Source organism: Macrobrachium rosenbergii, chromosome 2 (assembly GCF_040412425.1).
Source record: "Macrobrachium rosenbergii isolate ZJJX-2024 chromosome 2, ASM4041242v1, whole genome shotgun sequence".
Lineage (NCBI taxonomy): Eukaryota > Metazoa > Arthropoda > Malacostraca > Decapoda > Palaemonidae > Macrobrachium > Macrobrachium rosenbergii.
Window position 1 is genome coordinate 20,440,819 of NC_089742.1, and position 17,500 is coordinate 20,458,318.

The following is a 17,500-nucleotide window of genomic DNA, read 5'->3' on the forward strand; positions in this document are numbered from 1 at the left end:
ATATATATATATATATATATATATATATATATATATATATATATATATATATATATATATATATATATATGTAATGAACCATCCATTATGGTTCTCTCAGGTTCTATACAAAATTTGACTGGGACTGAGGTGACCAGGTAGTCCAGTTAGAAATCAAGGAGGAGGGACCAAAAGAAACCACCAGTATACCTTAAAATTAGTTTATTAATGCTACATTCTGTACATATTTACAGGTGAGTTCAGGGTTTAGCAGAAATCATAATAAAATTGAAAAATACCGCAGCAGCCCAAATAATCAAAACATTAATGTCAACTGTAGTATAACAAAAAATAACCTGAGCCATGCACTTGCTCAACACACTACAAAAAGTGTCATCAAAATATCCTGAGCCCTACACTTGCTCAACACACTACAAATAGTGACATCAAAATTACCTGAGCCATACACTTGCTCAACACACTACAAAACAGTGACATCAAAATAATCTGAGCCATACTCTTGCTCAACACACCACAAAATCAGTGACATCAAAATAACCTGAGCCATACTCTTGCTCAACACACTACAAAACGGTGACATCAAAATAATTTGTCAAACTGCTTAACACCGTCATATAAAAATAACCATTATAGCCACAAAGGCATCATAAACAATAATTACATAATCATAAACAATGCCCTAGCATTCACACACATAATTATAACACCAGTTTCAGCTGTCAAAAGGACGAATTATGCAACGGACTCGATGAAGACATCGCAAACCACTGATGGATCAACAAGAAGAATGTCGAAACAGCCACACTGCTGACATAGGGGAATCTCCACCGATGACCAAGGTTTTAGCCATCATCCATCCTTAAGCAGCAGATTGTAACAGGTAGCAACAACCTGCAACTCCAAACAAAAACTTCTTGTTGCTGAAGACCCAACTGGCGTTGTCATCTTCGACCTACAGTGGCTACCAGGTAACCAACACCTGATGCCGTCGAGACCTTGACTTGCTGCTGTGCTAAACCCAACTGACTGTGATAAAAGTCAAAACACAAATGTCGTCTTGTTTCACCACAGATACAAATAGGAGGGCATTTAAACAATAAAACAGAATAAACAAGGTTGTTCTATTTCAAACAGTCTTAAAACCTGACACCTCCCTACCTAAAATAAAAAAAAAAATTCAATTTTTTTTTTTATTATTTACTCACCACTCTCTCACTCCCACAAACAGCCAAAGAACACCTGGCCACAACAGAACCAATCCTGGCATAAGGTGGCCAATGTAATGAACCGTCCATTACAGTTCTCTCAGGTTCTATACAAAATTTGACTGGGACTGATAGTGACCAGGTAGTCCAATGAGAAATCAAGGAGGAGGGACCAAATCAAACCACCAAAATTCCTTAAAATTAGTTTATTAATGCTACGTTCTGTATATATCTACAGGTGAGTTCAGGGTTTAGCAGAAATCATAATAAAAATGAACAATACAGCAGCAGCCGATATAATCAAAACATTAATGTCAACTGTCGTATAACAAAAATAACCTGAGCCATGCACTTGCTCAACACCCTACAAAAAGTGACATCAAAATATCCTGAGACCTACACTTGCTCAACACACTACAAATAGTGACATCAAAATAATCTGAGCCATACTCTTGCTCAACACACTACAAAACAGTGACATCAAAATAATCTGAGCCATACTCTTGCTGAACACACTACAAAACGGTGACATCAAAATAATTTGTCAAACTGCTTAATACCGTCATATAAAAATAACCATTATAGCCACAAAGGCAGCATAAACAATAAATGCATAATCATAAACAATACTGCAGCATTCACACACATAGTTATAACACCAGTTTCAGCTGTCAAAAGGACGAATTATCCGACAGACTCGATGAAGACATCGCAAACCACTGATGGATCAACAAGAAGAACGTCAAAACAGCCACACTGCTGACGTGGGGGAATCTCCACCGATGACCAAGGTTTTAGCCATCATCCATCCTTAAGCAGCAGATTGTAACAGGTAGCGACAACCTGCTACTCCAAGCAAAAACTTCTTGTTGCTGAAGACCCAACTGGTGTCATCCTCGACCTACAGTGGCCACCAGGTAACTAACACCTGATGCCGTCGAGACCTTGACTTGCTGCTGTGCTAAACCCAACTGAGTGTGATAGAAGTCAAAACACAAACGTTGCCTCGCTTCACCACAGATACAAATAGGAGGGCAGGTAAACAATGAAACAGACTAAACAAGGTTGTTCCATTTCAAACAGTCTTAAAACCTGACAATGTAAAGATATATATATATATATATATATATATATATATATATATATATATATATATATATATATATATATATATATATATATATATATATATATATATATATATATATATATATATATATATATATATATATATATATATATATATATATATATATATATATATATATATATATATATATATATATATATATATATATATATATATATAGTTATATATATATATGTGTGTGTGTGTGTGTGTGTGTGTGTGTGTGTGTGTGTAATGACAATTCTTACATTTAACACAGAGATTTTGTCATTGAACTGGAGCTTCCAGCCATACAAGATAAATCTATTACTATTATTATTATTATTGCTGCTTCAGCTGCATTTATTTTGTAGAAGACTTTTTCTATTTTCCTTATTACGGACTTCTCTTCAGTGGAGGTGCGTGCTAACAGCTCTCCTATATTTGTCATTTCATGGGGGAAAAGTCAAAATCTGGATTCTGCTTCCTTATTTATTCTATACAGTTAGTTCTATACAATTGTTGCCGCAACGTTTCGACAGACTCTTCTGTCATTCTTGCAGCGGAAGCTAGTAGAGGACTGGCAGATTGCATAGGTCCTTCTGAAATTATACATGGGCTTCAGCAGGGGGTCATGGACGGCGAATTCTGACTAGTTGCAGTCGGCGTACTTCAAGCCAAATTTCTGCGGCGAAGCTCAATCCTGACAGATCTTCGCAACCTGGGAATATCATTCATTCCAGCATTCCCATTGGCCTGCTGTTGCGTGATGTCATGGCGACTGACATCATCGGTAGTTTGGCTGCTATTGGGCGGAGGATGAATGATGTCATTATCTACTCTTTCTGTCGTAGTCGAGGGATTGTCTCGAAGGGCGCCTAGCTCATCAGGGGCGTCTCCATTCTCAGGGTCGTCATTTTCAGGTATTCGTTGGATTTGGTGGGTGTTCTGCATTACTCTTCTTAAATTCGTGGGTAGGAGCGATGCCTCCTGCGTTGTATTCATTGTTGGTTTTCTCTCGACAATGAGGAGCACCTCTAGCAGGCGCAGACGTCAAGGGTTGGCGACTCACCGTATTATACTTATATTTTGTATAATACTGTCGCGGGAGATGGAAATATTGTGGGTAGCATAGGCGTGACTCATGATGGCACCCTCCTGGGCATGGCAGAAGATCCTTTTTGACAGACGCATCGTGGTCATTCCAATATAAGCGCCGGGGCATCCTTGGACAGGTCATACAAATTGGTAGACCACGTTCTTCTGCTTGAGGGGTTCTCTTGCTGGCAGAGAGGGGTTATTCTTCATCACAAGATCACGGGTGCGGCGGTTCTTATAATAAATCACTAGATTTATTATCTTACTGTCTTCGGTCGAGGTGACGTTTTCCATGACGATTTTCTTCATGGAGCTCTCGTCCTCACAGTACTGGGGATGCATCCAGGCCTTATAATATATCTTGATGTTATCTTGGGGGGCAGGTTGTGCGCTCTCACCGTTGTACCATTTTTCCAGGCCGGTTCGAATTTCTTTGTTAACGAGTTTGTTGGTGAAACCATTGTTCATCAACATTTGTGCAGCACGTTCGAATTCCTTGTTAGTGTCCTGCCAGGTGGAGCAGTGGGAGAGGGCCCTTTTAATGAAGGTCCTGACTGTCGTATTCTTAAACCTAGCAGGGCACTCGCTATCTCCGTTCAAGCAAAGTCCCAAATTGGTGGATTTTGTGTAGACTTGATGTCTTCAAGTTCCGTTCCATCTTTGTGACCATAACGTCGAAGAACTCTGACAGTGTAGTTCAGCACACTACATTGTTGGAAGGTCAGACGAAGGGCTTCAACCTCCTCCTCGTTGTCTGCTTGAACGAAGACGTCGTCGATATATTGGGCATATTTCTTTGGCCGCTGGATTCTCTCGAAGACACGTTCTTCAACGGTGCCCATGAAAAATTTTGCAAAGAGAACGCCCAGTGGAGAGCCCATCGCAACGCCATCCTTCTGTCCATACATGTGCCCTCTGTGCGTAGTGAAAGGTGCCATCTTCGTACAGATCTCCAGCAGAGCCTTCAGGGAACCTTCTGGGATGTTCAGCGGGGTCATTGTCGGGTCTCTATAGACTTTGTTCAGGATAATGTGGATGGTTTCATCAACAGGTACGTTGGTGAATAGACTCTCTACGTCCAGAGAAGCAAAGGTCCCTGCACCCGGGGAGTCTCGGATTATTTCGAGGAATTCCACAGAGGACTTCAGGCTACAACTGCTCGGGACGTAGGGGGTCAAGATATGATTTAGTCGTTTGGCGAGGGCGTAGGTCGGGGCAGGTGTTTGGCTGATGATCGGGTGGAGGGGGTTGCCAGCCTTGTGTGTCTTGACATTCCCATACACGTAACCAAGGTCGAAGTCACCTGCGATGGGGGGAAGATGGACAGCATTGCTGGCAGCATTCACAGTGCTGATGATGTTATTAGCTTCCCTCTTGATGTCTTCGGTGGGGTTCCTCGTCAGCCTCTCGAATTTCGTCGTGTCCGACAGGATGGCATCCAATTTGTCAAAATACTCCTCCGTACGTATAAGGACAAAAGCTTCTGTCTTGTCAGCGACACACCGTGATGCCTTCCTTTTCCTTCAGCTCCTTCGCAGCTTTCCTCATCTCACGGGTGCAGATTCCACTGTCATAGGACTCTCTCTCCGTGAGGGCTTCTGCTAACAGGAGGGGCTGGAGGGCGTCGGAAGTTCTAACGGTGCCTCGGGATTCTAACTGTTGTATAGATTCTAGCATCAGTTCTATTTCCAACCTCTTCTTGTGGTTCTTTGGCCTCGAAATAAAGTGGCAGTTCAGCCCCAAATTCAGCAGCAGGGTGCCATCATGAACCACGCCCATGCTACCCACAATATTTCCATCTCCCGCGACAGTATTATACAAAATATAAGTATAATCGGGAAAGCCGCCGACCCTCGATGTCTGCGCCTGCTAGAGGCGCTCCTCATTGTCGAGAGAAAACCAACAATGAATACAACGCAGGAGGCATCGCTCCTACCCACGAATTTAAGAAGAGTAATGCAGAACACCCACCAAATCCAACAAATACCTGAAAATGACGACCCTGAGAATGGAGACGCCCCTGATGAGCGAGGCGCCCTTCGAAACAATCCCCGACTACGACAGAAAGAGTAGATAATGACATCATTCATCCTCTGCCTTATAGCAGCCAAACTACCGATGATGTCAGTCGGCATGACATCACACAACGGCAGGCCAATGGGAACGCTAGAATGAATGATATTCCCAGGTTGCGAAGATCTGTCAGGATCGAAATAAATAGAAATTTGGCTTGAAGTTCGCCGACTGCAACCAGTCAGAATTCGCCGTCCATGACACCCCGCTGAAGCCCGTGTATAAATTCAGAAGGACCTATGCAATCTGCCAGTCCTCTACTAGCTCCCGCTGGAAAATGACAGAAGAGTCTGTCGAAACGTTGCAGCAACAATTGTATAGAACTAACTGTATAGAATATATAAAGAAGCAGAATCCAGATTTTGGCTTTTCCCCATGAAATGACAAATATAGGCGAGCTGTTAGCACGCACCTCCACTGAAGAGAAGTCCGCAATAAGGAAAATAGAAAAGTCTTCTACAAAATAAATGCAGCTGAAGCAGCAATAATATTCAATAGAACCTGTTTAAAAGAGGGGCTGCTGCCAAATTATATTATTATTATTATTATTATTATTATTATTATTATTATTATTATTATTATTATTATTATTATTATTATTATTATTATTATTATTATTCCGTTAGAATATTTCAGTTATACTGTACTATTATTTTACGTCAAATTTTTAAACAATAAGTCAGTTTTCTAAAATCTGCCAACAGAGACATTAAGATTTAATCCTGAGCATCGCTGCCTGCATTTCCAAAGAAAACTCATATATTATGCATTCCTTGACGTAATCAGCAGGGATGGTCCATTTTTTACATCGGTTTTAAGAGTGGTACCATTACATCTATTTTCTATGCCAAAAACAAATATCCAAAAGTTTATTTCCAACAGAATGCATAGTAGCTTGTTTCTTCTTAGTTATATTTCAACGATGAATCAAGTATAAAGAAATTCACTGCCATTAGGGTCACTCATTCATTCATTTAATCATTCACTGGATTTTAGAACAAGTTTCTTTATTTAACTGGTAGCCTACACCTATCAGCGACAAATGCATTTTATAATTCTGTCTTATCCAGGTACTCCCATTTAGTTGTTAAATTTCTCGTTTAAATCGATTTTTAACAATGAAATTTAAGACAACAACACACACACACACACACACACACACACACACATATATATATATATATATATATATATATATATATATATATATATATATATATATATATATATATATATATATATATATACACACACACACACACACACACACACACACACACACACACACACACACACACATATATATATATATATATATATATATATATATATATATATATATATATATATATGTGTGTGTGTGTAATAATAAAATGTGTAATTCAATGTGTGTGTGTGTGTGTGTGTGTGTGTGTGTGTGTGTGTATACTGTATATATAAATATATTAGCAGACCAATCCCGGCACAGCCCGGGAAAGTTCTGAATGAAAACCGATAAACTTGCTCTCCTCCCTAATACCCCCTCCCCCCCTCTCTCTCTCTCTCTCTCTCTCTCTCTCTGCCTTTCCTGTTAAGACAGCTGCTTTAATTACATTGCCCAGCATTTATCAATTTATATTTCACCCCTTCTAACCCCCCATTCATATCGGGGCTGAAATTAGACTTAAAGGGCATCAGGAGTGTTACTATTCATCTCAGCGACCTTAAAACTATGGATTAGACACTAAAAGCTGTCCTTTTTAACATTTTATTTTTCACCCCTTCTTAACCCTGCCCCTTCGCCCCCCCCAATTCTTATCAATGACCTCAAAACTATGGATTAGACCCTAATATCTGTCGTTTTCAGTTATTTTTACATGTCACTCCTTCCCACTCCATCCCCTTTGGTGCCAGTGATGTCTTCCCCCTACAGTATTCTATTCTTTTCCAGATAGTAAGTCATATGTATACCAAAATGCGGTATGATAAACCCGTAGAGTTTATTTATTTACTAAGTCCATGAGCAGAACCAGCCCTATTTCAGGGAAGCCCTTCCCACCCTCTTTGGTGTCCTTTGGTGCCCTTTTGGTGCTAGTGATGTCTTACCCGGCCCCCCACCAGTAATCATATATGTACAAAGTTTGATTGAAATTGCTCTATGTGTTTAAGAGTTACACACACACACATATGCATACTTCTTCTTCTTTATCTTCAGCATTTCCCATCTTTATATGGGGTCGCTGTTTGTTATTAGTCTTCTCCATCTTCTGCGATCATGCACCATTACCTCACTCACGTTCTTCTCCTGTATGTCCCTGTTAATTGTGTCTCTCCATCTCCTCCTTGTTCCAGGCGCTTCCATATTCATGGTTCTTTTACATAAAGAATCCTCCTCTCTTCTCATAACATGTCCAAACCATTGTAATCGTCTCTGTTGCAGCTTCTTTGATATTTCTGTAACTTTCACCGTCCCTTTTATGAAGTCATTCCTTATCCTGTCTCTTCTTGTCACTCCGCACATCCAATGTAGCATTCTCATTTCTGCCACTTCCATCTTCCTCTCTTGTGCTTTCTTCTTAGGCCATGTTTCACAACTATACATCAACGCAGGTCTGACAATACTCTTGTACATTTTTCCCTTCATCTTTACATTAAATCTTTTGTCACATAACACATCTGATGTTTTCCTCCAATTGCACCAAGCTGATTGTATTCTGTGGTTCACTTCCTCCTCCATCCCTCCACAATCAGTGACACACGACCCAAGGTACTTAAAGGATGTAGCTCTTTTTACTTCTGTCTGCTCTAAGTTGATGCTTCCCTCTTGGTTTCCCCTCATTCATCCACATATATTCAGTTTTTGCTCTGCTTATCTTTAGGCCTGTGTCCTCCAATGCACTTCTCCACAACTCCAATTTCCTGTCTGCTTCTTCCTTACTGGTGGTCACTAGCACTATGTCATCTGCAAAGAGTACACTGTAAGGCACCTGATCTTTCACTCCAGACACTATCACATCCATTACCATATCAAAAATATAGGGACTCATGGCAGAACCTTGGTGGAGTCCAACTTTCACTGGGCTTCTTACCTGTGTTGTTGCTTCTCTATACATATCATTTACAATCCTCAAATATTTTTCTGAGACACGTTTTTCTCTCATGCACCTCCACACTTCTTGCCTAGGCACTCGATCATATGCTTTCTATAGATCTATAAATACAAGATGTAGTTCCTTTCCTTTTTCTCTATATTTTTCCATTACTTGTCGCAATACAAAGATGGCATCTGTTGTCCCTTTTCCTGGCATGAACCCAAACTGTTCCTCACTTATAGATGTTTCATCCCTTAGCCTTGCCTCTATTATTCTTTCATAGGTTTTCATGGTATGTGCCATCAGCTTTATGCCCCGATAGTTGGCACAATCTTGGATGTCCCCTTTTTCTTTGTAAATGGGGACTAGCAGGCTGTTTCTCCAGGCGTCAGGTATCTTCTCCTGCTGGTAGATCTTATTGACCAAGTCCCACAAGATGTCAATTCCCTCCTCTCCTAAGCACCTCCACACCTCAACTGGTATTCCATCTGGTCCCACTGCTTTACCTTTCTTCATTTTACTTAGTGCCCGCCTCACTTCTCTCCGACTAATCCTGGGAACTTCTCTTTCATTTGCTACTCCATCCTCAATGATATTCCTGGGATTTTCTTCATTTAGAAGATTTTCAAAATACTCTCTCCATCTACTTTTAATTTCCTCATCTCTTGTTAGAACCTTACCATTTCTATCTTTAATTTGCTTAATGTGTGTAAGGTCTTTTGTTGTTTTGTCTCTAGCCTTGGCTATCCTGTGGATGTTTCTTTGGCCCTCCGGTGTGTCAACATTCTCATACAAATCATTGAAAGCAGCAGCCTTGGCTCTGGCAACTTGTTGTTTTGCAACTTTCTTTGCTTCTTTTGATATTTGCTCATTTTCTTCTGTTTTGTGTTTATCATAGTTCTTTTGGGATTCTTTCTTTTTCTTGATCTTGTCTTGTGTGTCTTTATTCCACCACCAACTTTCTTTATCTTTTGCGGGACCTTTGCCTGATGTTTTGCCTAAAATTTCCTCACCATGCCTTAGGATTACACTGCTGTTAAACTCCCACCAATCATTTACATCATCTTCCAACTTTATTTCTCTCAGTACATCCTCCTTAAACCTAGATCTCAGCTCCACATTTTCTGCCTTTTCTAGCTCCCACCATTTGATCTTAGGGTTACTTTTCCTCTTTCCCTTTGTCCCTTTTCGAATTGAAAGGTCCGCAACCACCAGCTTATGTTGTTGGCCAACATTCTCTCCATATATCACTTTACAATCCTTTACTTCCTTAAGGTGTTGTCTCCTACAGAGCAGAAAATCAATTTGACTCTCTTCCACCACTTCTATATGTCACATAATCTTTCTTCATAAAGAATGTATTAATTAGTGCCATATCAAATGCCACTGCGAAGTCTATGATGCCTTCGCCTTCTTCGTTCCTCTCCCCCATTCCTAGTCCTCCATGGATTCTTGAAATCACTCTTCTATCTGTACCTATATGTCCATTCAAGTCTCCACCCAATACAACTCTCTCTTCCTCTGAGACTGATGTTAATACTTCATCTAACTCCCGCCAAAACATTGACTTCTCTTCCTCAGTACATGCAGCTTGTGGGGCATAAGCACTTATCACATTTAGGACTTCTTCTGATAACATTAATTTGACCTTCATTATCCGATTACCACTTCTTTTGACTTCTACCACTTTTTCCTTCAGTTCAGTGTTTACAATGATGCCTACTCCACTTCTACCATTCTCGTCTGCTCCACTGTACAGGAGCTTACATCCTCCTCCTATTTCCTTTGCCTTGTTCCCTCTCCACCTTGTTTCTTGCACACACAAGATGTCAACTCCCCTCGTAATCATCATCTCCGCCACCTCTCTACTCTTTCCTGCCATACTACCCACATTTAGTGTCCCAATTCTAATCATATGGACTTGCTTCTTTAACCACAATCGCCCACACTGCGGTAGCCCTTGCCTATTTATCGGAGGGGTCAGGCGAGGCCCCTGCGCGTCGCTTAACCAGGGTACGCCCTGGCATTCTCTCTGAATCTGGATTAGACTAACCATGGTTCTGGCATTGGGTTTTTACAGTCGGATGCCCTTCCTGTCACTAACCCTCTCTATTTACCCGGGCTTGGGACCGGCACCAAGTTGGGCTGGCTTGCCCCCTCTGTGGCTAGATTACACACATATGCATACATCACACACACACACACACACACACACACACACACACACACACACATATATATATATATATATATATATATATATATATATATATATATATATATATATATATATATATATATATATATATATATATATATATATATATATATATATATATATATATATATATATATATATATATATATATATATATATATATATATATATATATATATATATATATATATATATATATATATATATATATTATTAGTCATATGCACGTGTGTCGCACACTGACCTGTTGACAGTGCTGCTTTTCAAATTTCCTGGAATACATCGAAAATGTGAGAGTCATTCACGGTAAGAAAACTGAAACTCGTGAGTAAAGGACTGATGCTTACAGGTGAAGTAAAACTTCCTATTCAGGAACGCAAAAAGGCCTGAGTACTTAGAAGAAGAAAAAAAAGAAAAGGGTGTGTTACTGTATATTAGCACTGCAGAAAAATGGATTAAGAAGTAAAACAGAATTTATAATACAAAACCGAATGGGGTAAAAGAGTAATTATAAAACTGCACATATTATGGCGCAATAAGGTTTTACTCCAGTGAAGGAAAAAGGTGTAAGAAAAACAAGAGATTAACAACAATTTCTTATAAAACAATGAAATATTCATAAATAACGTCATAATTTGAAAACTTAACGAAAACTCTACTTGAAAGTTTTTTCAGACAAACTGTAAGATTTATCGGGTGTTATGCAGTACGTCAGGAAATTACACACACAAATATCTATTAGCATTTATAATATAAAGTGTATTGCAGCAGTTGTGTTCCATTCCACCTATCTAGCGTTGAAGGATATATCCTTATATCTTGACCTGTAACAACTGAAGAAAGCAAGTATAAATGAATTTAATTCTTTTGAATCGTAGTAAATGGTAATTTATGAGTCCACAAACTGATCAGTCAAACACAGTGATTATTTTGTGTTTTATTTTATCCTTGTGCATACTCAGAATATACATAAATACAGATGTGATAGTGAGAAAATGAACGGAATGATTGAGCTTGAAATATATTATGGACTACTGCAAATATCAAAATATTTCTTCACAGTGTGCAAAAGCGTAATATAACTAGTATAAAATAAAGTCAAGTAAGCGACGTAGATTAATCATGTAAACAGTATGAACCATTTAAAAACTTACTCGGAAAAATATCAGTAACGGTTAATGAGAGCAAAGAATAAAATGTCGATTTCCAGCTATATACAATAAGCGCGACTGAAGTAAAGTGGCCATTTGATTTGTACAAAAACAAGCATTTTTTATGCAAGCAAAATAGAACGCATGGCGCAAAAACTCAGGCTTATGTAAATTAATGTTACCATCAGCCAAAGAAAAACAGCCCATGAAAATTATTTAGACATTTTCGACGAAAGCTCATCACCACAATGAAAAAGAATTCCCTATATTCCCCTTGTAGCAAATTATATTTATTCCATTTCATATGCTGACAGGGCACAACAGGATTTTTGGCTCTGGTGGAAATGTGAGTTGATTTATTATCACATATGTCACCACTGACATGAGATGAGTGAAACCATACAATAATTTGATTTTACCTGTTTCGTCGCTGCCTTGTAAATTAGTTCATTATTTCAGTAGGGGTTCCGTTCATTTATGCTTTCGATGAACGGTTCAGCTAACCTTTATTTCGAATAATATCTTATTGCCTTTTTAAATGTAAATTTCATTCTTTATATGGAGGAAAGCACCACATTTCCTTCTGCCGACGACCATTGATGGTATGTTACTAGTTTTATCCATATATATATATATATATATATATATATATATATATATATATATATATATATATATATATATATATATATATATATATATATATATATATATATATATATATATATATATATATATATATGTGTGTGTGTGTGTGTGTGTATGTGTGTGTGAGTATGTATAATATATATATATATATATATATATATATATATATATATATATATATATATATATATATATATATATATATATATATATATATATATATATATATATATATATATATATATATGTATGTATGTATGTATGTATGTATATATGTGTGTGTGTGTGTGTGTGTGCATGTGTGTGTGTGTGGGTGTGTGTGTGTTTGTGTGTTTGTGTATGTGCGTATTACTTCTAATAATTACATCCTAACTGTCCATGATAAAGCATGTAATTCCATATAACTTTCGGAAGTTTTCTTTAAGTTACGTAGCTAAACATTATCATTTTATTGATATGATACTGAAAATTATTCTTATGCTTTTTGAAGACCATTGAAATCATGTGAATTTTACTCCTACTCCCTATATACAAATCGATATCATGTGATACATAATAACAGGAAAATTACTATTTCTTATATTGATCATGAGAATTTTAAATAAATCATCCATCTAATAGCAAATAAGAGAATGCAAAACTGTTTCTGTGTTTTTCAGAGACATGGAAATTCGATCATGAATATAATATGAGACTTACTTTTCTAATAGTGAAATGTTTTAAAAATTGTAACATCTATATTATAGCGCATAATTTTCTTTAAATAAATTCTTGAATATAGCTGTCGAACTTATATGAATTGTCCTCTCTCTCATATGTAAGGCTACTGGTGAACGGCTTATGAAAGAAGGCCTCCATTCAATTAGCATGATATAAAAGATATTTTTCGAATTCAGGAAATGCTCTTCACATATTGCCTGTAACTCTTTCGATAAGAATCTGTCAAAATATTTAATGAAACTGTCTCTTCCTATTTTCTTTTTACTCCTTCCAGCTTACATATTCAGTTTGTTTACCAAGCAACGCCAATGCAATTAATAGCCGAGGGTGAGTGCGTATACCTTGTGACGTGTAACTTAAGGAGAAGCCCGACGTTAATACGTTCTTGTTTGGTTCGCTGATTTACTCAACCAAAATACAGTTTTGGGACTTATTAATGTCTCTGAAACGATGCGTTATGTAGTGCGCATGAGCATTAGATACGCGTCCAAAAATCATTAAGCTTGCGCTGAACTTCTGATTATATTTCAGAACATTTCGTTACATGTAAATAAGTGAGCAGTGTTCTAGATTTATTTTAATACGGCTTAATCTGAACGTGCATCTCCCATAGGCCAGCGACTTTTTCTCCATTATATTCAGGAGGTACTAAAGTTCAGCCTCGGAAACCCGTTCTTACGTATGCCAATTGCTTCAGCGAATTCAAGTTTTAATGCGGGGTGAAATGAGTGTTTTTGGCCCCGATTACACTTTGCACAGACGTTCACAATGCCATGTTTACATGCGTTCCTAAAATTAAACATGTAACATAAAGAATTAACGTAGGTGTCAACTATATTACGGTTACATAATTAAGCAATTGAAAACTTGGTAATGTATTATCTTTCCCGTACTTGAAAATATGTGTACTGCTAGAAACGTCAAAGTGGATTTTTTCCTATGAATATAGTTTAGCTTTAAAACACACTAAGCAAGAGCACCATGGAAATACTATAAGTTACTTATGGACATTCTGCCATTAAGATCAATGGGTGTGTCATTCAAACGGAGCTTTCTCAATACTGTATTTTTAGTAATTAGGGTACTCACTATGTCCACCACCTAAGTTTTCAAAATAGCAGTCTTATAATATATTTTCGTTGTACTGTGTAATCAGCGCCAGTGTTTGATGACGGGTATTGAAACAATATTCAAAGTGAACTAACCTTTACATTTTATACTTAAAGGTGTATTTTCTCAGTTACCTTTACCAGTTTGGGTCACGCAAGTTTTATTACGAAATGACTCTTCTATGGATGCAACGTGATTCCATGAATTCTTTAAGGAGTCTCGTTGTTTATGATAGTTCGTGGTTTTTGTACTATACTAGTAAATACTTTTTCATTTAGATGAATTTCATCAAAAGAATGCTTAAATTTCATACAAATATAATACATGCTATTAATGTGCAGATAATGCCTATTGTACAAAAAAGATATACATTACTCACTACATTAATGTTAGTAGGACAACTACCCACTATAATAATTTCACAGTAAAGCACACACAACTTAAGCTGAAACAAATCTCATCTTTCCGGTATTCTTTAATAACTTTTAGGAATCCGAAAGTTGCAATTATTAATACAGGAAATCGATGATTCAGTGAAAACAAATCATGAAAAGGATCAGTGATCATGATTCCATTCATTGAAAATTTAGGCTTGAAAAGTTCGGATATTGTTAATTCCCTTGCTTTGCAGTCACTTTCTACGTACTAGTTATTGAATTTCTTGGAAAGTTCTTCCATGTATGATGATATAAGGTGTCATTATTGTTAACGCCAATTACATTCCATATTGCTTGTAATTATCAAATACATAAAAAAAAGAGAGAGAGAATGGTAGAGAGAGAGCAATAAACAGAACTGCACGAACCTCAGAAACGGAATTACATTTGTAATGTGTAAGTATAAAAAAGGAAATAGGATGCCAAGACCGAAATTGGTTGCGGAATAGCTTTTACTGAGTCCATTTACAAAATGTAGGGAGACCACGTTGTTCATGAATAATGTTGGGTTCGGGGTATCAAATAAACTCTCCGAATTCTAGAATTACATCTGCTTTCCCGCCAGTGGGTTATCTATTCACAGACCTAGATTTTTACCAATATTTTTACTTCTAGAAATGAAATGGATTCTTGCGAGTAAATTAAGGTTGCAGGACTTTTATTTTAGAAGCCTTTATCTTTCAGTTTTACATTTTGAGATATATCTTAAAATTGTTTTTACTTTTTATCTTATGTTCTATTCCAAATTTACATGTTATGTCAGTTTCTCATATAATGTTTTGCATTTAATAAATTATAAATTATTTTGAAGGAGCTCTTTGTTTTGAAAGAGCTATTTGTTTAATTTTTGTTTATGCGTATTCCTTAAAACATCTACCCGAGACCACCTTCATGGCAGTAAAGGGAAATATAGGCCTGTGAGTTTCTTATCTGCGATTTTGGAGTGAGTTATTAGGATTTTCTCACAAATTCTGGTTTCAAAAATAGCTCGACATTAGTTTCTTTGAAAGAATATTCAAGGCAGATAGAAGGTAGGAAAATACTGTAAATGGCCCAAACTTCCCACAGTGAAAAAAAAGAGTAAAGTTTCTCTCTAGGCCTGTTTTGCAACAACGCGTGTTACCAACTGGCAGGGTCTCTTATACCGTCCAGCTGCAGTCCATTTCTTTCTATTTAATTACATATTACATTAACACAAACGCATCTGTATCATACCTGTGTATTCCCCGTTCGCCATACTATCATTCCTCTAATCAGGGAAGTTAAGCAAAGCTGTGCCTTGTCAGTGCTTTGATGATGATACTTATCTTTTTCAGCATTTCGACAAGTCTTTCTTCTTCTAACAAGGGTGGGTATATAGAAAAAGTGGCACAGCAGTTACTGCCAAATTCTCTCTTTAGCTGCTCAGTAGTGGATAAGCCTCTTGCGCAGTGAAACTTTAGCCACCTTCTGCAAATACAGAGAGGGTTTATGTATCTCGGAATACCCTTACAGTCACACTGCGCACATTCGTCTTTCCCTAGATTTTGCAAGCAATTTTGCTCTTTTGATTTAGCATTACCCTTCTTATCTAATTCCTCGTTTCCCCACCTTCTTCTTTAATACTTTAATATCAGTCATAGTGTGATAATGGTGCCAAAAATTGTTCTAGGAAAAAATTATTATTATTACTATTATTATTATTATTATTATTATTATTATTATTATTATTATTATTATTATTATTATTATTATTATTATCTTAGTTTTCTGTGAACGAAAAAACTGAGATGGCTTTGTCTGTCCGTCCGCACTTTTTCTGTCCGCCTTCAGATCTAAAAAACTACTGAGTCTAGAGGCCTGCAAATTGGTACGTTGATCATCCACCTTCAGTCATCAAACATACCAAATTGCAGCCATAATAGTGCGTCTGGCAACGCAACAACACAGGCCACCACGGCTGGCTGAGAGTTACATGTGCCGCGGCTCACACAGCATTAAACCGAGACTACCCAAAGATAGATCTGTTTTCGGTGGCCTTGATTATACACTAAAGAAAACTCGATGGTGCCGAAGAAACCTCGGCCGACTTTTTTCTTCCTTATTATTATCCTTGATTTATTTACATTTTCACTTATACACCATTGCATTGAAGTTCTATGGTTCAGGGTTAGCCATTTCACTTGAATATCAGCTACAGTATAGTACATTACTTCCTGGATTTTCTGTGCTTTTGGGAGTATGTTTTTTTTTTTTTTTTTTTGTAGAGTTGAATGAGTTTTATATTCTGTAAAAGAAAACTATTGAGATGGTTTTGCCTGTCCGTCCGCACGTTTTCTGTCTGCCCTCAGATCTTAAAAACTACTGAGGCTAGAGGGCTGCAAATTGGTATGTTGATCATCCATCCTCCAATCATCAAACATACCAAATTACAGCCCTCTAGCTTCAGTAGTTTTTTTTTTTTTTTTTTTATTTAAGGTTAAGTTAGCCATGGTCGTGAGTCTGGCAACGCTATACAACATGTCACCACCGGACCGAGGCTGAAAATTTCATGGGCCGCGGCTAATACAGCATTATACGCCGTACAGAAAACTCTATTTCGCCGAGGAAACTTTGGCGCATTTTTTACTCGTTTATATACTGTTAAAGCTACTGTAAAATGTTATGGTTTGAGATTAATTA

At 37.4% G+C, this 17,500-nt stretch overlaps 1 protein-coding gene across 1 annotated transcript; it reads right to left on the minus strand.

The window, feature by feature from the left end:
• Window positions 1–9,855: 9,855 nt before the first annotated feature.
• On the minus strand, window positions 9,856–10,437 carry LOC136842569 (craniofacial development protein 2-like). Its single transcript, XM_067110068.1, has one exon. It carries the CDS (start codon window positions 10,435–10,437, stop codon window positions 9,856–9,858), a length of 582 nt encoding a protein of 193 aa, XP_066966169.1.
• Between the last annotated feature and the right edge of the window lie 7,063 nt (window positions 10,438–17,500).